Here is a 21,821-nt window from a genome sequence, read left to right as displayed (position 1 = left end):
ATTTTCTAATTAAGAAATTACTTTAATAATAATGTTATATGGTCTCATGTGGATTATAAATGTATTGTCTAGTCACTGAGTTGCAAAACTCATTCCGTTTTTCTAAAAATATTTTTCAGGAATAAATACTTGAATATGTGAGCTCTCTATCCAAGAATTATGATCTACAATAGGTATTTGTTCCTTGTTGAGTTCCTAGACGTTGTATGCTCCATATGTCACAGGCAGGATCCACTCATATTTGTTTTATTTTTTGTTTGTTAAAAATATGTAATTATTCATTTTAAACATTGTAAATTTATTTCAAATATTTGTAATTTTCTTATTCAACTTATATTTGAGTCGATTAGGCTTGCTTGGGGATTATTTTCCTAAACGCCGATCATGGCTCATTTTGGGCCATGACAAGAACTCTCCTCCATAATACATATCATTACATGTGGTCCTGCAGCCTCACTGTATTGTAATGGAGTGTGATTGCACTGTTTTTCTTTTCTTTCTTTTATTTGAATAAAGTGCTTGTTTTTATTTTGAGTGACACTTGTTAGTACTATTTTGGTATTGTAATTCCTCAAACACATTTGTATTGTGATTCCCTTTTACGTTGTGCATGTTCTGTTGAAGGTTTGAATGACATGTAATTTCTTCCATGTTATACATAATACATGAGATGAATTCATATTAGTGTATAGCGTTAAATCCTTGATCATGGCTAAGATTCCAAATCACTCCATCATATGTCTGTCTACTTTTGATATATATAAGTTTTTCTTGACCCCAAAAAACATTGCTCTGTATTAGGACAATGACAAATATCATTACTGAATGTGAGTCATTACACTAATCTATGCCGGCATATTCTGATATAGCTAACAAAGATCAGATATGAATATAACCAAAAAGTTCATAGATTGCGATTTAGCTCTCACCAAAATCTGATAAAGAAAACAATTGAATCCAATCTACAACCTCCGTAATTCAGATCCAAACCACTGCAAATACGTAAGAATTAAATTTCAAAGCTTGATACATAATCTTATTTCTTATTTGCTATATAAAGAGCTGAACATAAGCTCAGACTCGATTAAATTCCAGCATAACATAGATTCATTTGCCACAACTATAAACCATCTAAAAATAACTCCGATCTATTGGATCAAATCATATTTTACCTTATATCAAATTATCTAAACTGACAAATGACATTTAAATTTTTGGGATGGGCTGAATTACGAGTTACTTGCTTTTTATTTTGTAAATCAATTGAATTAGGAAAATATCAAGAAGTTGCTCCACCTAAGATACCTCAGGGTACGCCTTAGCTTTACCACAAACTGGTTACCTACACTTGACAAGTTAGAAACATTGCGTATTCTGGATAAGAAAAAAGATGAATTATGACTTGAGAATTAAGAACAATTTCCTTTGTTATTTCAAGTAAAAGAGAAAAAACCTCCTACCGAATCAAGATTTACAGAATTTGATTATTCAAATTTTTTTATGACAATAGTGTATGTCATCCCTATTCCTTATACTATCTTTTGCATTACTAGTACTAATTAACTAACACTGAAATAGCTACTTACTCCCTCTCTCTCTCTCTCTCTCTCTAATTAATAATTATCCTATTATATATGTTCTATCAAGTTAACAGGATGACCTGCAGCCTGACGCGTTTTTCTTTTTTCTATATTAGAATACAACATCTAGATAGAAATAATTTTGTTTTTTTATTTAAGAAAATTAAAACTTTGTACACAAATATCATTATTATAATATTACCCATATATAATTATGCCGTCAACTAACGAGGACGTTAAAAAGTGAGTTTTTTGTTTCTTGTTTGTGGTCTAATTAAGATCGATGATATGCATTACAAGAGTCCAATAATGCAATTTTTTATCGCCAAGGTCTTTTTATAACAAATCTATATATATCATTCATTCATCATAGTACTGCATCTAGCAAATAAATAATAAGGAATCCTATACATCTAAGTCTTTTTATAAATTAAGTTTAACTAAATTAAACAATAAGATTTAAAATAATATTAGTATATTCGAATGTCACCACCAACTATATCATCATTGACCAAGAAACTTGGCAGCATATGCTATATACACTGAGTTATAATTCAACTTCACCTGCTTCCTTAGCTTCCTTCAATTCATTGTTGATACCACATCATGGCCGATGATGGACAGGCTGGCGCATCCTCGTCGTCTTTGTCGCCGGCCCCGTGGTTGTGGGCGATGTCATCCTTATCAGAAGGAGGCATGTACGATGTTTTTCTGAACTTTAGAGGCGAGGACACAAGGTTCTTATTCACAGATTATCTCTATCATGGCCTGGCCGATGTAAAAAAACTCCAAGTATTCAGGGATGATCCGGGTCTGGAACTAGGTGAGGCAATTAAACCTACTCTGATGGAAGCAATTAAAAGATCAAGGATTCATATTGTTGTGATGAGTGAAAACTATGTATCTTCCTCATGGTGCCTCCTGGAACTAGAACAGATGCTCAAGTACTCCAACAATGGAACAAAACGCCCCGTTTTCCCAGTTTTTTATCACGTGACGCCCGCAGAAGTGAGACATCAGATTAGCACCAAATCTAAGGAAGCCATGCAGAAACATGAAAAGAGAGAAGGCAAAGACAAGGCGGAAGCGTGGAAGTTGGCTTTATCTACCGCTTGCGGGCTGAGCGGACAACACGTTCAAGAGAAGCATGAAGAGTGAGTTTTTTGTTTTTAAATCAATTTAGTTAATTAATATTAGTTTTTTTTTTTTAAATTTTTTTGTTTTTGAAAAATCTGAGGTTTACGATTTATAATTTGGAGTTTGGTATTAAACTTTATAATTTATAATTTAAAATAAATAAAACAATTTTAATAAAAATTTGTCTAATCTTAAAAAACATAGCTCCTCAATATTCCTCAGTTTTAATTAACTAACAAATTAATTGATGGTGGCTATCAATTTAGGACTAAAAGTCTAAAAGTAAGTTTATAAATTGACTCAAATAATATAAACATAATAAATAATTTTATATAAATAAATTATAATCTCTATATAATAAACTATTAATTATATATATTGCATATTATTCATCGATTACAGTTGATGTCTTCTATTAAAATTATATATAAAAAGATGATTGTAAAATTTGTATATTAAAATATTAATATATAGATATATTATTTTCTTTTACTATGAATAATTTAATTAGATTTATCACATTTTAATTTATCATCTACAAAAATAAATAAAGATATTATAATTTAAATATGATAAAAATAAAAAATAATACACTCTCATGTATTTAACTAATACCTGAATTTTATAATTTAATGAGGAGTGTTAGGGACAGCAAATTTTGTGAGTAGTAGCCATCAATTAGCTATCAATCATATATTTAATGGTGTGAGATTTTATCTAATAGTGAAGAATCACTCATTTTTATTTTGTTGGCTAAGTGCTGGCCAAATTTTAATAAATCTGCTGTCTCTCTAGACTTTTCCTTATTATAAAATACATTATATATATTAATGTAAATAATCGTAAAATATATTAATATTGTGTTGTTGATTTGTAGGAAGTATGAAACCGAGATCATTGGCAAGATTGCTGAACAAGTCTCTGCAAAACTTCTAGAGATCAAGCAAAAATTAAATAGATTTGATTTTCAATTTGAAGTGGTCGAATCACTTTTGAACCTAGAATCTCGTGACACTGTACGTGTGGTGGGAATTTATGAAGATCAAAGAGAAAAGAGTTACATAACAACATTTGCATTTGAGCTATACTATAAGATCAAAGATGAGTTCAGAGCGGCAAGTTTTGTTGTTGATGTTGGTAAACAGTTAATGAAAAACACCGTTGATGATGGCTTGGAATATCTTAAAAAGGAGCTTCTTTCTGATATGGTTGTAGAGACCAAGGAGGAGCTGCAGCATAAAAGAGTGCTTCTGGTTCTGGAAGGAGTTGATAGTGAAGAGCATTTGGAGTTGCTAGCGGGAATGGGAATAGTTGATTGGTTTGGTCCTGGTAGTAGGATCATCATAACAACAGAAAACAAAGATCTCTTTCAGAATTATTCTCCTGTAATGAATGGTGTTGAGCTTGAGACACATTGCATTCGTGAAGGTGAAATCGTTGGCAGCGATGGGATAGTGAAGGAAAAGCATGTAGTGGGATTTGTAAAAGATTTCATAGATGTAATTAATCAATTGAGGGAAGAAGATTCAAAGAGGAGGAATGTTGTTTCCATTGTTGGTATGGGTGGGTCAGGAAAGACTACTCTTGCCCAAAAGATCTATGGTAGCAAAGTGGTGAGGGAGGTATTCCCTTTGCGTGCATGGGCAACTGTTTCCAAAGATTACAGAGAAAAGGAAGTTTTCTCGAGCCTTTTTCGTTGTCTGATGCCATCTAAGCCTATACCTGAAAACGAAGAAGAGTTGAAGTCCGAGGTAAGAAAATGTTTGAATGAGAAAAGGAGAAAGTACTTGGTAGTACTCGATGATGTGTGGGACATTCAAGTGTGGGACAAGCTGAAGGATTATGTTCTCCCAAATAAGAACAATGGGAGCAGGGTATTGGTGACTACACGAAATGATCAGGTGGCAAACTATGCAAGGTCAAAGGAGCCCCACCACAAACTTCTCCTCTTGAATGAAGAAGAAAGTTGGGAATTGATTTACAACGAGGTGTTTGGTGGAGAAGAGTGTCCTCCTGATTTAGAGCCTATTGCTAAATCAATTGCTGAAGGTTGCAAGGGTTTACCATTGGCTATCAAAACTACAGCCGGGATTGTAGCAAAGAGGGAGAGATCAGAGGATGAATGGAAAAAAATCAAGAATCTGCTCCCTCATTGGTGTGTTGCTGAAGACAAGGAAGGTAAGAAGATGATGGAGATATTGAAGCTTAGCTATGATGATCTGTCTGAGAAAATGAAGCCATGCTTCTTATATCTTGGGGTGTTTCCTGAAGATGTAGAGATTCGGGTGAGAGACTTAATCGAAGTATGGATAGCAGAAAGGTTGATAGAGCCAATCCAGAGTGGAAGATCAAAAGTAGCACCAGAACCTGAAGATATTGGTGAGCAATACTTGAAGGAACTAGTGGATCGTAACTTGGTACAAGTGGCCAGTAGGAGGAGTGACGGGAAAGGCGTCAAAACTTGTAAGATCCACGATCTTATTCGGGAATTGTGTATTTCAGAGAGTAACAGCCCTCATAACGGTAACAATAATGCTCGTAGGTTGTCCTTTCCAAGGGATATAGGATCCTATGCATGTTCAGTAACATGTCATCAATCATGCACTTATTCCTTGTTCATTTATGGAGATGTCAAGGGGTGGTCACATCATATTCCACAAGACTGTCGAGTTAATGTGCTATATTTTGAAGGATGGATTGATGATCTAAGTCATCTAACTGATGAAAAGAATGTTGAGAATTTGAAGGAGTTGAAAAGTGTCAAGTTCTTGAAAATAGATATTTTTTACCCAAATGAGCTAAGTAAGCTTCAGAGCATACAAACATTACATATAATGGACGATGAAACTCCCAAGGACTTCAGAGCAGACCATGGAGTGAGGCTATTGACAAGATTGTTGAAAGGGTCACAAAAAGACTTCCTCCCTTGCCTCTGCATATTGATCGTCCCCTTGGATGTGATTCTGAACTTAAACTGGCGGAATTACTTTTAGAGATTGGTTCTCATGCTCCTTGTTTGATGCTGGGAATTCATGGAGATGGTGATGAAATAAGCAAATTTGTTGCGGAGTTGTATAACAAGATTAGGCCTCACTTTGTAATTGCAAGTTTTCTTTCTAATATCAGTGAGAAAACAAATGAAAGTGGTGGTGGCCTAGAACATCTACAAGAAACTCTTCTTTCTGAGATGGGAGAGGTGGTCAAGACTAAGATCGGAAGCACATTCAAAGGATCCTCTGAAATTAAACGAAGACTGGGCCAAAAAAGAGTTCTTCTAGTTTTGGATGATGTTGACAGTATACAACAACTGAATTCACTAGCGGGAGGAACTGATTGGTTTGGTCCCGGTAGTAGGATCATCATAACAACAAGATATGAACATGTGCTAGATGATCATATGTCAAATAATGGTGTTGAGGTTAAGAAATATTACTTCACCGAAGGAAGTAGTTCTACTAGGAAGGAAGAAAATATAGTGGGATTGGAGAAAGATTTTGAAGTTGTGATTAATCAACTCAAGGAAGCAAACTCTCCTGGTAATGTTGTTTCCATTGTTGGCATGGGTGGGTTAGGAAAGACTACTCTTGCTCGAAAGATTTTTGATAGCAATGAGGTGAAGAAGCTATTCTCTTGTCGAGCATGGGCAACTGTTTCCAGAGATTTCAGAGGAAAGGAAGTTTTTAGAAGCCTTCTCAACTTAACATCCAAATCTAAACATAAAGATTCAAGTAGTGAAGAGGAGCTAAAGGAGAAGGTGAGGAAATATTTGAATGGAAAAAAGTACTTGGTAGTCCTTGACGATGTTTGGGACACTAACAACGCATGGGGTGCTCTAAAGGGTTGTTTCCCTAAAAACAACAATGGAAGCATGATACTACTAACTACCCGCGACGATCGGGTGGCCAACGTTTCAGAGTCAAAGAAGCCTCATCACAGGCTTTCCTTTTTGGATAAAAAAGAAAGTTGGAAACTGTTTTGCAATGAGGTATTCTGCAGCAAAAAGTGTCCTCGGGATCTACAACGTATTGGTAGATCAATTGCCCAAAGTTGCAATGGTTTTCCATTGGCTATCAAAACCATAGCGGGGATTGTAGCGAAGAGGGAGAGATCAGAAGATGCATGGGAAGAAATCAAGAGCCTGCTCCCTTACTGGTCTGTTGCTGAAGACAAGGAAGGTAAGAAGATGATGGAGATATTGAAGCTTAGCTACGATGATCTGTCTGAGAAAATGAAGCCATGCTTCCTATATCTTGGGGTGTTTCCTGAAGATATAGAGATTCGGGTGAGAGATTTAATCGAAGTATGGATAGCAGAAAGGTTGATAGAGCCAATCCAGAGTGGAAGATCAAAAGTAGCACCAGAACCTGAAGATATTGGTGAGCAATACTTGAAGGAACTAGTGGATCGTAACTTGGTACAAGTGGCCAGTAGGAGGAGTGACGGGAAAGGCGTCAAAACTTGTAAGATCCATGATCTCATTCGGGAATTGTGTATTTCAGAGAGTAACAGTAACAATGCTCGTAGGTTGTCATTTCCAAGGGATATAGGATCCTATGCATGTTCAGTAACATGTCATCAATCATGCACTTATTCCTTGTTCATTTATGGAGATGCCAAGGGATGGTCACATCATATTCCAGAAGACTATCGAGTTAATGTGCTATATTTTGAAGGATGGATTGATGATCTAACTAATGAAAAGAATGTTGAGAATTTGAAGGAGTTGAAAAGTTTCAAGTTCTTGAAAATAGATATTTTTTACCCAAATGGGGTAAGTAAGCTTCAGAGCATACAAACATTACATATAATGAACGATGGAACTCCCAAGGACCTAAGTATTGGGGGGTTAAAGCAACTCAGACATTTTCGAAGAGAATGTGAAGTGTGTTTATTAGTAGATGAAGATGGGGTAAAAAACAAAATGCAGAATCTCCAAACCCTACTTTATGTGCATGTTGATTCACAACTAGGGTCCTTACTCGACAATGGCTACTTTCCCAACTTAAGAACACTGGGTTTATGTGTAACTGAAGAAGGAAGACATTCAGCAGAAAAAACTTTTAGTAGTTTACACTGCCTAAGCAATCTACAGAAACTCAAACTGGAGCTCCCGGTCTCTGAACCGTTTCCAATTCCAGTTGATAAAATTGCATTTCCGTCAAATCTTAGCAAGCTTACCATATCATTTTTTGATGGTTTGAAGTCCGAAGACATGAATGCATTGGGACGAATTCCCGGCCTTAAGATTTTAAAATTCCATGATGTACGTTGTATCGAAAAAATCCTTAATTGTGGTACTGATAGGAGCTTTCTGCAGCTTCAAGTGTTTATCATGATATCTGTGTGTGTCAAATGTCTTACCTTAGAAGATGGTGCCATGCCTTGCCTTCGACGTGCGGTCTTCCATGGCTGCCCTGGCTTGGAGTTGAAGGACCTTCCTGAACAAATGCGTTCCTTGGGTTGTAACTTGCATTTTACGCCACATGACGACGAGGATTTTGAAGAAGATGATGATGAGGATGATGATGATTTTGATGATTGATTTCTGTGAGGTATTGGATGTCAATGTCTTTTACTAAGACTCATATGCTATCTAATTAAAATTTAATTATAGTGATAGTTTTTATAATTGAATATCTACAATGCTTTTAATTTTGTAATTAGATTATTTTTATGTTAAAAATATTAAAATTAACAAAATATTTTTTTCAAAATACATACATCAAAATTTTAATTAAATTTTAAATTATGAATATCTTCAATTTACGAAAAGATATTTAGTTAACTCTAATAGTTTTTACACTAGAAAAGATCTAATTACAAAATTAAAAACAATAGAAGGACCAATTGAAAAAATATATATATAAAAATCTAATTAAAAATTTAGTAAAACTATATGAACTAACAGAATAATTAAACCTTTAATTAATTGCCTTTTCATGCAACTTCCTTTTTATGCTTCTACCAATAAGATGAATCATTCTAACGTGTATGTAATTATGTTCAATTTGTGCAGAACTTTCGTCCATAATACATCTCATTACATGTGCTCTTGCAGTCTTATATTGTGTTGTAATGGAGTGTGATCCTCTAATATTGCACTGTTTTTCTTTCTTTTTTTTGAATAAAGTGGTTTGTTTTTACTGCGAATGACACTTTTAGCACTTATTTTCGTATTGTAATTCCTCGAAAATGAACATGTGTATTATGATTCGCTTTTACATTGTGCATGTTCTGTTAAAGATGTGAAATGGCATGTAATTTCTTTTATGTTATAAATAAATACGAGGTGAATTCATGTTATTAGCGTAGAGCGTTACTAACAAAATACTTGATTAAGCGGACCAGTGAGCTAACTATTGGAGCAATCCAACTTGATTAAAAGAATTAGCTAATGAGTATCTTATTGTCATTGAAGAAAGATTTGAATGATGTGATTAAGCAACTGATGGAAGAAGATTCCCTAGGAACGTTGTTTCCATTGTTGGCATGGGTGGATTAGGCAAGACTACCCTTGCTCAAAGATCTATAATAGCTATGAGGTGAAGAAGCTATTCCCTTGTCATGCATGGGCAACTGTTTCTAAGGACTACAGAGAAAAAGAAGTTTACAAGAACCTTCTCAACTGTCTGAACATGAAGATTCAAACAGTGAAGAGGAGCTAAAGCAGAAGATGATGAGGTCAACTTTTTTTTGTATTTATTGTAATATTCTTATTATATCAAATTAATGATGCATACTGAAAAATAATAATTTCTTTTATATATGTATAAAGAATGCTGGCGATGCTAAAAGACAAGTTAAGGTTGGTTAAGTCTGATATCAAGAGTTTAATAATATAGTAATTAATATAATAAAATTGCTGGTGAAAAAGCAATTGTCATGACCAAAGTTTTTTATAACAAATATATGTCATTCATCAACTATGCTAGATGTATGTTAAAATTTGCTATCAAAAATCACTCTCTAAAGTAGAATACATATTAAAATACAAAATATACATTAAAAAAAAGTACATATAATTTATAATGATTAGTTATGGATTTAGATTGCCAAAGAAGAAAAATATACATTATGTGCAATTCGATGAACATTTAATAATCTTAAGAACAAAATCAGAGGAGTGCAAAAATCAAATAAAATATATATACTGTCCAAGGAAAGCATTGATGGACGGCAGCAATTCTGTTATATAATCATCTAAATAGTAATATAAGTTCAATTTGCATTAAAATATTTAGAATCAGCAACTACAAAGAAAGAAACCTGTCCATTTCCATCTCTATTTTGTTGATTCTTGAATCTCGATTATTATTGCAATTGAAACCTTCCAAAGACTGTTACCATAGCAAGTTCATCATCACATTTCGAGTATGATGTCTTCCTGAGCTTTAGAGGTTACACAAGATTCGAATTCACAAACACACTCTATCATGCTTTGATCAAAGCAAGAATCGAGACCTTCAGAGATACCGAGGGGCTGAAAACAGGGGAGGAGCTGGAAGGTTCTCTTGTTGAAGCAATTGAAAGATCAAGGATGTCAATTCTTGTACTCTGTGACAAGTATCCAACTTCTCGGTGGTGCCTTGATGAACTCGTCAAGATCATGGAGTGTTCCAACAACGGAAAAACGCGACCGGTGTTACCAATCTATTTCCATGTGCTACGATCAGATGTGCAGTATCAGAAGAAAAGTTATAGAACAGCCATGATTGATCAAGAAAAAGGAAGATACAAGCACAGAGTGGAAGCATGGAGGTCTGCTTTGTCTGCAGTTGGCACCATATATGGACAAAACATCAGTCAACTTACGTGAGTAGTTATCATAGTAGCTAGAATCTCGATTTAACTATTAAAATGATTCAATCGATTTTATAAAATTTATACTACATCTGGCGATTTTACGATTCAAATCTTATTTACATACTTAATTTACTTTTTTTATTACACGTAAAATCTTGATTTTCTCTACCTTAGTACTTAATTTATTTTGTAGACAAAGCTATTTAAACAGGTTTCCTCCGAAATCTAGGCAAATAATACAGTAAAAGTCAATCATATATAATCAACGATCATAAATTTCAGTACATGATTTTTAAAATTTTCAGTTTTTAACAAAACTATATACTTACGTGCTTATATATGGATTGTTAGTTTTATATTACCACCATATGATATATTCACCAAAATCGAACCCCGGAGTTTAGCTAAATTTTGGGATTTAGATAAACTTGAAGGCGGAGACTTAGGTAAACTTCTTTAAGACGTTTGATCTCGTCCATTGATTAGATTGTTGCGTATTCTTGTATAAAAGAAGACAAATTAAAATGCAAAGAAAATGTGTATGTATGTTGCTTGCGGACCATGGGGTATGGTTATGGACAAGATTGTTGAAGAGGTCACAAAAAGACTTCCTCCCTTGCCTCTGCATATTGATCGTCCACTTGGATGTGATTCTGAACTTGAAGAGGCAAAATCACTTCCACAGATTGATTCACATGCTACCTCTTTTATGTTGGTAATTCATGGAGAACGTGAAATAAGCAAATTTGTTGCGGAGCTGTATAACAAGATTAGGCCTCACTTTGTAGCTGCAAGTTTTCTTTCTAATGTCAGTGAGAAAACAAATGAAAGTGGTTTTGGCCTAGAAATTCTACAGATCACCCTTCTTTCTGAGATGATAGGAAAGGTAAAGACTAAGATTGGAAGTACATTCAAAGGATCCTCTGAAATAAAAAAAAGACTAGACCAGAAAAGGGTTCTTCGAGTTTTGGATGATGTTGATAGCATACAACAACTGAATTCACTAGCAGGAGGAACTGATTGGTTTGGTCCTGGTAGTAGAATCAGTATAACAACAAAAAATAAAAATGGGCTAGAAGATGAGCATTTGTCAAATAATGGTCTTAATATGGTTATGAAGCATTACATCTACAAAGAAAGTGGATCTACTGTGAAAGAAAAAAATGTAGTGGGATTGGTGAAAGATTTTGAAATTGTGATTAATCAGCTCAAGGAAGAAGGTTCCCCTGAGAATGTTGTTTCCATTGTTGGCATGGGTGGGTTAGGCAAGACTACACTTGCTCGAAAGATCTACAATAGCGATGAGGTCAAGACGATATATCCTTGCCGTGCCTGAGCAACTGTTTCCAAGGATTTAAGAGAAAAGGAAGTTTTTAAAAGCCTTCTCACAATTGTCTGAAGCCATCCACATGCAAATCTAAAAATGAAGATTCAAGAAGTGATGAGGAGGAGCTGAAGCAGGTGAGAAAATGTTTGGAAGGAAAAAAGTACTTGGTAGTCCTTGATGATGTTTGGGACACTTATAACCATAGCGGGGATTGTTGCAAAGAGGGACAGATCAAAGGATGCATGGGAAGGAATCAAGAACCTGCTACCTTACTGGTCTATTGCTGAAGACAAAGAAGGTAAGAAGATGATGGAGATTTTGAAGTTTAGCTATGATGATTTGCCTAACAAAATGAAGCCTTGCTTTCTATATCTTGGGGTGTTTCCTGAAGATGAAAAGATTCAGGTGAGAGACTTGATCCGTCTATGGATTGCAGAAGGGTTCATAGGGCCAATTCAAACTAGAAGATCAAAAGAAGCACCACCAGAACCTGAAGATATTGGTGAGCAATACTTGAGGGAGATGGTGGATCGTAATTTGGTACAAGTAGCAAGGAGAAGCAGTGATAGGAAAGGCGTGAAAACATGTAAGATCCATGATCTCTTTCGGGAACTATGCATATCAGAGAGCAACAACCCTGATAACAACACTAACAATGCTCGTAGACTATTGTCCTTTCCTAGCACAGTAGGATCCTATACCTGTTCATTAGAGACGTGCAATAAAGAATCCACTCATTCACTATTTTTTTATGAAGATGCACGAGGGTGGTCACAGCATATTCCAGAAAACCTCCGAGTTAATGTGCTATCTTTTTCGAAATGGGCTCGGGTTAGTTCTTCAACAAGTGCTGAGTATTTGAAGAGTTTGACACCCCTCCGGTACTTGAAAATGGAAGTTAAATTAGATGGATTATGTGACTTTCACAGTTTGGAAACATTACATGTATTGTACACTAGTTTGAAGGACCTAAGAATTGGAGGGTTAAAGCAACTGAGACATCTTCATTGTGAATTTCTGGTGAGATTGTTAGTAGATGAACAAGAAGTACAAGATAAAATGCAGAATCTCCAAACACTATGCTATGTGTATGCCGATTCAAAACTAGGGAGATTACTAGGTGATGATTACTTTCCCAACTTGAGAACACTCGGGTTACATATAGCTTTAGACCAACATGAACCAGCAGAAGAAATCTTAAGGAGCCTACATCGCCTGAAAAAACTAATTAAGCTGAAGCTTATGTTTTCTGTGGTTAATTGGGTTCCATTAGACACAATTGCATTTCCGTCAACTCTTACCAAGATTACATTGTCACGCTTTGCGTATTTCAAGTCAAAAGACATGAATACCTTGGGACGAGTTCCAAGACTTCAAGTTTTAAAATTTAAAATTGGATATTGTACGGAACAAACTCTTGATTGTGGTACTGCTGGGAGTTTTCCGGAGCTTCAGGTGTTGATCATGATAAGGGTGGATGTTAGATATCTTATATCCAAAGATGGTGCAATGCCTCGTCTTCGACGTGCTGTCTTCTGTGACTGCCCTCACTTAAAAGGAGGTTACTAAACAAATGCTTTCCTTGGGTGGGTAACTTGGAGTTTTTAGAGCGTCAAATGGACTATGATGATTGATTTCTGTGAGGCATTGGATGTCAATGTCACTGCTTCTTTTGCAAAAGCAGGTATATAAACACATATTAGAATATAAATACACATTGAAAATATAAATTAAATCACATATATTTATATACAAATATATTAATAACTAATTTTAATAGTTAATTTTAGTATATAAATAACATTTTTTTCATATTTCTTTTCGTGAGACTCATAGGCACATGCATATATATATATATATCATCCAACTTCTTTTTTATGCTTTCACCAATAAGGTGAATCATTCTAAGACGTATGTATTAATGTATGTGTAATAAATTTTGCAGAAACTCTACTCCATAATACATACATCATTACATGTGCTCCTGTGGCAAAAAATTACAAATATTTTACAAGTTCTAAAATAAATAGTTATGCATTTTTAACAAAATTAAAATAATTAAGAGTAGTTGGATTCTACCTGTGACATATGAAGTATATAATATTTAAGAACTCGACAAAGAATAAGTACTCGGTGCAAATCATTACTCTTAAAGAAAAAATCTCACATAATCAAGTATTTGTTTCTAAAAAATATTTTTAGAAAAATGAGGTAAATTTTGTAATTCAGTAACCAAACAATACATCTATAATCGACATGAGACTATATAAACATTATTATTAAAGTAATTTTTTAATTAAAAAATAATAGTTGATAATAATAAGTGAATCAATAAGGGAATTCTCATACAGAAATCAAATCAAAAGTCCACACTTGGGCGGCTCTACCTCTATGGGTAGCCCTTTCCTCTAGTATGTCCGTACGGAATAACAGATCCAACGTGTGGCCTACACGTTAGGCTAGCAACGCCCCTCCTAGCTGAGGTCTGAGCCAGATGCATCTAGGTTAACGTCATAACCGCCGTTAACTACGCTTTTCTAATACGAGCCTCCCAAACCAATTCAAAACATATAATTTCACATATAACAAATTCTTCCGTCTTCAAACATATAATGTATCAAATCACATCAAATAATACTTTTTCATCCAAATCCTTTTCAATTATATTTTCTCAAACTTAAGGCATTTCAAACATATTTCACAATTTCAAAATAAGTGAGTAACAACAAATACTTCAATGCTTCAAAAAAATCATATTCGAATAAAATCAAATATTTTAAAATAATATAAAACTTCGTCAAACATGCATATAGCCTCATAAAAACATATAGTCTCATGTGTATATTAAAATGAACTTAACAAAGATAAATGTTTAGTTCTAATAAATCGATTATTCAATCTAATTTAAAATCCTTTTATAATAATATGTAAGTGTAATTATAAGTTCAAAGCAACATATATCAAAATAAAATCATTATAGATGCAAAGCCAACCAATTATAAATGTAAAGACTACTCACAACTTGGTCCCAAGGGACCGAAGAGACCGAACCCAAAATGCCAAATTAAATGGCGAGGAAGGTTGGAATAGAATGGAATGAAAGAGCGCAGAATTTGGACCGAGCCAGTGGCAACAACTTCAATTCTAACAGCAGCAGCAACTCTAACGACAATGTCACGAATGTAATCTCAACAACAACAGCAGCATAGCTACCACTTCAAGGTAAAGGAAGAGCAGTGGTGGCTCTTGACGGCAACAATTCTGACGACTCTGGCAGCAACATTCATGGCCCCAGAGACTCCGGCAAACAATAGAATACCAAAAGCAGAAGCAGAACAGAACAATCTCTTCTCCAGTCACCTCCTCCACCTGCAACGGAGGCAACCGCAATGACAGTGGAAGAACAGAAGGTTTGCTCTATCTCGCGGTGTTGTGGAAGGCAGCAGCAACCCAGCAACTTGCTCCAGCAGAGCTCTCCTTTCTCTCTCCCGTTCGCGCCACCCTTCTCTGCCCTGCTTGGCGATAAAGATGGCCTCAACCGGGATAGCGACAGTCTCGATTGATGGTTTATCAGTGGCTAAGAGAAGGGGGGTTGAATCTTAGCCCCTTTTTGATGAGTAACTCTTGCTACCCTTTTAAACTGCTTTAGGAGATATTTCTGCTTTTTGTCTCGTCACTAGTCAAGAGACATTTTCTTTTTGTCTCGTAACCAGTAAGGAGATATTTTTCAATTTTGTCTCCTATGAATAAATTCAGAAATTGAGTAGAAGAGAGAGAGAGAATCACACCAAGAAGTATCCTGGTTCAGCTGCTAAGTGCAGTGCAGCTTACATCCAGTCTCCATCACAACAATGATGAAATTTCACTATAATCAAACAGATTACAAACACCAATTCTCCCTAGGAACTACCATTCCTATCCGGGATAAGTCCAGAGTCTATCCCCAACCCTGAACTTGACTTGGTCACCTACCAAGTTTTCAACTGCTAAGTACTAACCCAACTTGCAAGGGAATTTCCACAGAATCATGAAACACAACACAGATGTACAAAAGACCTCTAGGACATCTATGGCTTTTTCTTTTAATTTTGTATACTCTGCCATTTTCGCTCTATGGCTTTTTCTTACAAACCTCACTGTTTGCATTTTTCTATGAGACTCAAGACAGACAAAATTAAACAGAAAAATACAACATGAAAAACATTTAAGGAGAAGAACTTCTGTTAGCTTGGGTAGCTATGAGAACTCTGTGCTTTTCACTCTTTTCTCCTTGCTTCAAGCCTTGACTGTTCACCCTTATTATAGAAGGGGAAGTCTCCAAGGTTGAAACGGTTCAACCGAGCTAATCTTCTTCTTCTTCAACATCAAAAACCGGTTCGTCCAGAGAGAGAAGAGGAAACCGAATGCAAAATCCAACATGCAATTACCTCACTCTCATCCCATCTCATCAAGCTTCATCAATTTGAGCCTTCCATCTTGACTTGGTCCCCAAGAAGGATTTCTAACCCTTAATGAGTGCTTGATCCTTGATAGCTCCTCCTGCTCCACTTCTGCTTCCTCCTCCACGTAGCTACAGTAGCTACCTTCTATGATGGGTGACCACAAAGTAGAGACGAGCCATGCCTCAGGGATCTTCTTCTAAATGGATTCCTTCCATTTCTAGGCATGGTAATCCTGAGACTTCTTCACCACATCTAACCATAAGTGGCAAAGATCTCAGCCACACCATACTGTGGATCTTCTTTTTACAAGAGCCATCATCACCTTGGTCTCTTGCTTGTTCATAGCTTTACTGCTACAGTGCTTCACTTCTGATAACTTGCTTCTTCTTCTTTTCTGTGACATGACCAAAACAATAAGAGAGAAGAGAGAGAAGAGAGAAAACTTTCAATGTAATTGAAGAATGAAATTAAAAATAGATTAATTTCCCACTTTCCTTTGCTTAGTAATGTGTGAGAGTAATGATGGCAATCAAATCAATGTGAACTTTCTCTCTCATGTTACCAAGGCATGCATTAAATCCATTTAATCAAAATTTAAATTCCACCCAAGTGAATGGGTAACCGAACCTAATCAAGCACTACCCCTTTCCTTCCTTTTTCAATTCGGACCAAGCTAGTTGGTCTTTCACCAAAGGATTTAATTTGGGCTTGTTCAACAAAAACTGGCTCAACTATCACAATAATAATCAGCCACATATTTTAAAACATTTTTGCACAAGGTTGATTATTTTTGGCCAACCATTTTGGGCTTTAAGTTTTCAGTTTTCTTTATGCCCAATGACAAAATCTGCAAGCAACAAAATTATTAATTAACAAATGTGAGTTAAAATTCAAATTAATAATTTTGTGATTAATTATTATAATAATGTTTGATCATCATCAAATTAATTTGGAGTTTTTCAAACTCATCATCGATCAATGGCAGCGGCAGTGACAGGACTCCCTCTTTCCTCTTCTCCGTCGCGTGCTTTCCTCTTTTTCCATGGAAGTTCTGCGACCTCACTCTCTCTCATCTCTCCTATGCATCTCTTCCTTTTTCTCTGTGACAGTGACAGTGGCGTCCAGCCCCACCGACGTCATCCTCCTTCTCCCCTTCTTCTTCCTTTTTCCCTCTCTCTTTTTCTTTCTTTTTCTTTTGTTCTAACTTCAGAGTGTGTGATTGTGTGAGAGTGAGTGTGTGTGGGTTTAATTTAGGAATTAGGGTTTGGTTTGGAGAAAAGAGGAATAAGAGTATTGTAGGGATTTTACATTCTACCCTTGAAAATTGATATAATCTGCACAACTTTACATGATTTTAGCACTTTACCAAACATGAGAAAGAATTACATTCGGGTACAAAAGGTTACAAGATAGGTTTGTGTTGAAAAGATGTAGTTAACATTCACACTCTCTTGTTCCCTTAATAAGTCAAACACATGTAGCACTTTTCACATCGTTCATCACTCCCAAAGAACATTCGAAAGTCAAACATCAAGACTAACCTTTCAACTTGTACCAAAATCTCCTTAACGTCCTTTTCAGGATACTCCTACTTCATGATCTTCTTATGATGTCGCACACTTACAAGTTTCACCTTCTGGGTCCATGAGCCGCATCTTAGAAACTAACGTATCGCTTGTTATATCTAGGAATTATACGTTAACCGATAAAATCTCGAGTTTACTCAAAGGAATACAAAGTTTAGGAAGAGAAGAACAAGTATCACATATAAGGTTCACAAGATTTCAGAAGGATGTGTGTAAGATCGCAATTAAACAAGGATGTACAGAAACAATGAAATGTGCCAAGGAGCAACGTCGGATCTGGACGTCAAGGCGACGATTTACAACAAAGGAGTGAGCAGAGGAGGTGGCACGACCAAAGAAGGCGACGATGAGAAAAGAACGACATGACAATGAGAAAGTCAGATCTGGATGGTGATGAGACGATCTGCGAACTCAGACGACACCAACGCTGCCGAGATCTCAAAGACGAAGGCGACGACGCCAAGACTTCAGAAGACAACGATGACGAGACCTCAAGAGACGGCGCTGCAATCAGAAGATGACGAAGAAGGCGTTGCGACGAAGAAGACGGTGCTGTGCTTCCGGTGGGTAACTCAGTCATTGTTTGTAGAATATGAGAATGGTGTGGGTGAATTGAGTTAGGGTTTGTAATGGTATTTCAGTAACTATATTATTTTAATCAGTGACCGATTTAACGACCATTGTCTTAGCGACCAAACAAATTTTTATCTTATTTCTTTATCAGTTGCAAAATTGGTCGCTAAATTAAAAAATAGCGACCGATTTTGTGACCAAGAATCCAAAGACATTACTTCTCTTGTTTTGGTTGCTAATTCGGTCGCTAAATTAAAAAATAGCGACCAACTTTATTCTGGTTGTGTAATAAACTTATTGATCACAAATTTGGTTGCTGTTTAGTGATCGATTTTTTTGGTCGCTAAAATCGGTCGCTATCTTAACAATTAGCAACCGATTTAGTGACAATTGTCTTAGCGACCAAAGAAATTTTCACCCTATTTTTCTATCGGTTGCAAAATCAGTTGCTAAATTAGAAAATAGCGACCGATTTTGTGACCAAGAATCCAAAGACGTTACTTCTCTTGTTCTGGTTGCTAATTCGGTCGCTAAATTAAAAAATTGCGACCGATTTAGCGACCAACTTTATTCTGGTTGAGTAATAAATTTATCGGTTGCTATTAGTGACCGATTTTGTGAATCGCTAAAATCGGTCACTGAATATTATTTGGCGACCGATTTAGCGACCAATTTTTTTCTGATCCTAAAAATTCTATATCGAACGCTAAATCAGTCGCTATTCTAATAATTTCTTATATTAAAAGTGTACCGGAAACAAAGGAGGGCTGGAAAATAAAAAATGGAGGAACCATGTCTATTATTATTATTTTTTAAACAAAAATTAAAATTTTAGGAGGGGCCATTGCCCCTTTACAAGTATGTATTTCCGCCTCTGGAAGGAAAGTAAAATATTTTAACATTAAACTATAGTAATTAAGCATCCCAGGACATGAGTAGATCAATAATTCTAAAATGTATAAATAGAAAGATTAATAAAGAGAGTTCAAGAAAATGAAAATGAAAATTTTTCAAGATGATTGAGGAAAGATAGTAGATCTAGAAAGAGTGAAAATAGTAGATCTAAAAAGAGTGGATGAAAAACTAGTTTTTAGGTGTCGTTGGTACTCATGTATGGAAAGGTTGAGCCCTCCCACTTCCGACTAGTTTTTCATTAGACTTCGTTGAGAGGAGTACGACGGTAGTCATCCGCATTGAAGTTGCACATCAACAAGAGTATCAGTCAACTTTGTCGGAGGGCTGCGGTCGTCAGCTGAGTAGCGGCGGTGATCTTCGACCTAGATTTAAAAAACTGTGTTCATTTTTTTTAGAAAAGAACAAATAAGTCTCTGACCTTTTGTCCCGCGAACATTTTTGTTCTTGACTATTGAAAAATATTTTTAAGTTCCTGACCTTCACAAAATTTGGACGGATCAGTCCCTCCATCCAAATGCCTCCGTCAAGGACTGATCCGTCCAAATGTCTCCGTCAGGGACTGATCCGTCCAAATTTTGTAAAGGTCAGAGACTTAAAAGTATTTTTCAAAAAAAATGTCCGCGGAACAAAAAGTCAGAACCTATTTATCATTTTCTCTTTTTTTTTTTTACAATTACTCTATGTTAGTTTCTTTCTGATTTTTTTTGTCTATCCAGTCAAAAGTCCCACATCAAAAACAAATTAACTTTCGGCGCCAAAATTCCATTTTTGTCGTTAAAGTTAAGTAGTTAATATACTTGCCTTTAACATAATCTTCCTTAACATTTTAATTACTGGTTTTGACGCAAAATCAACTATGTTAGAAGTCATTACACTATTCGCTAGTCAACCTATAGCCATCATTAGCCAGACCACCAGAAAACGACCCTATGTGTATTCATTATGATCATTTATTCTTTTAGTTTTATTCTGATTTATTAACTGTCTTTCACATGAATACATGATATTATAGGTCTGTTATTATTTTTTAATTTGAATTTTAGAAACTTAATAAAATAAAAATTATAATCTAACTAATCTATATTAGTAGATAAAATAAAATAAATAAAGAAAATAAAAAACATTCATTTATTCTCACAATAAAATAAATAAATAAAGTTTTATGAAATATAACTATATAAGTATTCACTATACAAAAATATACTGATGACTATATACTGTAGTCCTTCATTAATCAAACATACCATACAAATATAAAATGCACTATACAAATATAAGTTGCGAAGAGTTTATAATGAAAGGGTAATTTTTAATTTTCTTAATAAAATTTATTACTATTAATTAATAAAATTGATCAATTTTAGGTGTTAATGAGTAATATATTTTTATTCTACATTTATAATTTGAGAATATTAATATTATCATAAAAATTTGCATTATTTTATTTTTTAATAAATTATTTTAAAATTATGTTAATTATATAATTTTGTATATTAATATTGATATAATATTTTTTAAGGTATATGTTTTGTAGATATTAAAGGAGAATGTTAAATTGTTTTTAGTGAATTTAAATTATTTATTTTTTATTAGAGAATTTTGTACATTAGAATTTTTTAATAATTTATTATTCATTTTAAATTGATTTTGATATGCTCTTACTTAATAGTAAATTAACATATAAAAATTTGTTGGTAGATCTAAGTATTACTAAGTTATTTATAGTATGTCTAATTTATTAAAAAAAATTACTAAAACCAATTAAAAATTATTTTAAAATTAATATATTTAACACTAAATTAAAAAAAATAACTAATACATAATATATTATTTTTTTACTAATTAAATTATTATAATTTAAATTAATTTTAACAAAATAATTTAAAATTAATATTTTTAATCTTATTACGTATATAACACGAATTATTACACCTATTTAAATATAATATTAACTTTCAATCCTCTCATCTCAATTCTAATATCTAAAAACAAATATCACCTATATACTCTCTCATATATATTATACCTGCCAAGCCAATTCACATATATTACACCAAAATTGTATTCATGTAATCTCCTAATGTCATGCGGAATTATTGGAGAGATTGAATAGTAACTTCGGCAACTACTTTGGACAGTACCTTTATTAAATACATTGACCACGAGTCCACCAGGAGGAAACTTCTCAGCGTATGCCCTGGCCTATACTATAACCTAAATTATATTATAATTTAATTTTTTATATATATTTAATTACATAATATTATATTAATAAAAATAATTATTTTTTATATCAACAACGTAAATAATTATTTATAAAAATAAATAAAATTACATAACTATATAAAATATTTACATGTCATTATATCAAAATTAAATGCATTATGTTATTACTTAAAATTTATTTATTTATTTATTTATTGTTATTATTATTCATTTTTTCTTAATTCGACACCTC

General features: G+C 34.3%; 2 protein-coding genes and 1 pseudogene across 2 annotated transcripts; all 3 read left to right on the top strand.

The window, feature by feature from the left end:
• The first annotated feature begins 2,074 nt into the window (after nt 1-2,074).
• Nucleotides 2,075-8,259, top strand: LOC148577142 (disease resistance protein RPP13-like). Its single transcript, XM_088503309.1, has 3 exons — nt 2,075-2,734; nt 3,595-5,222; nt 7,217-8,259. Exons 1-3 carry the CDS (start codon nt 2,187-2,189, stop codon nt 8,257-8,259), a joined length of 3,219 nt encoding a protein of 1,072 aa, XP_088359435.1. The 5' UTR covers nt 2,075-2,186.
• Nucleotides 8,260-9,642: 1,383 nt separating this feature from the next.
• Nucleotides 9,643-10,533, top strand: LOC148577141 (TMV resistance protein N-like). Its single transcript, XM_088502843.1, has 2 exons — nt 9,643-9,651; nt 10,054-10,533. Exons 1-2 carry the CDS (start codon nt 9,643-9,645, stop codon nt 10,531-10,533), a joined length of 489 nt encoding a protein of 162 aa, XP_088358969.1.
• Nucleotides 10,534-11,094: 561 nt separating this feature from the next.
• Nucleotides 11,095-13,481, top strand: LOC107637433 (putative disease resistance RPP13-like protein 3; annotated as a pseudogene).
• The last annotated feature ends 8,340 nt before the right edge of the window (nt 13,482-21,821 follow it).

This window comes from Arachis ipaensis, chromosome B1, assembly GCF_059453495.1.
Source record: "Arachis ipaensis isolate K30076 ecotype BB chromosome B1, ASM5945349v1, whole genome shotgun sequence".
Lineage (NCBI taxonomy): Eukaryota > Viridiplantae > Streptophyta > Magnoliopsida > Fabales > Fabaceae > Arachis > Arachis ipaensis.
The sequence above is the reverse complement of the archived record's forward strand: the minus strand, read 5'-3'. Positions and strand labels throughout refer to the sequence as shown.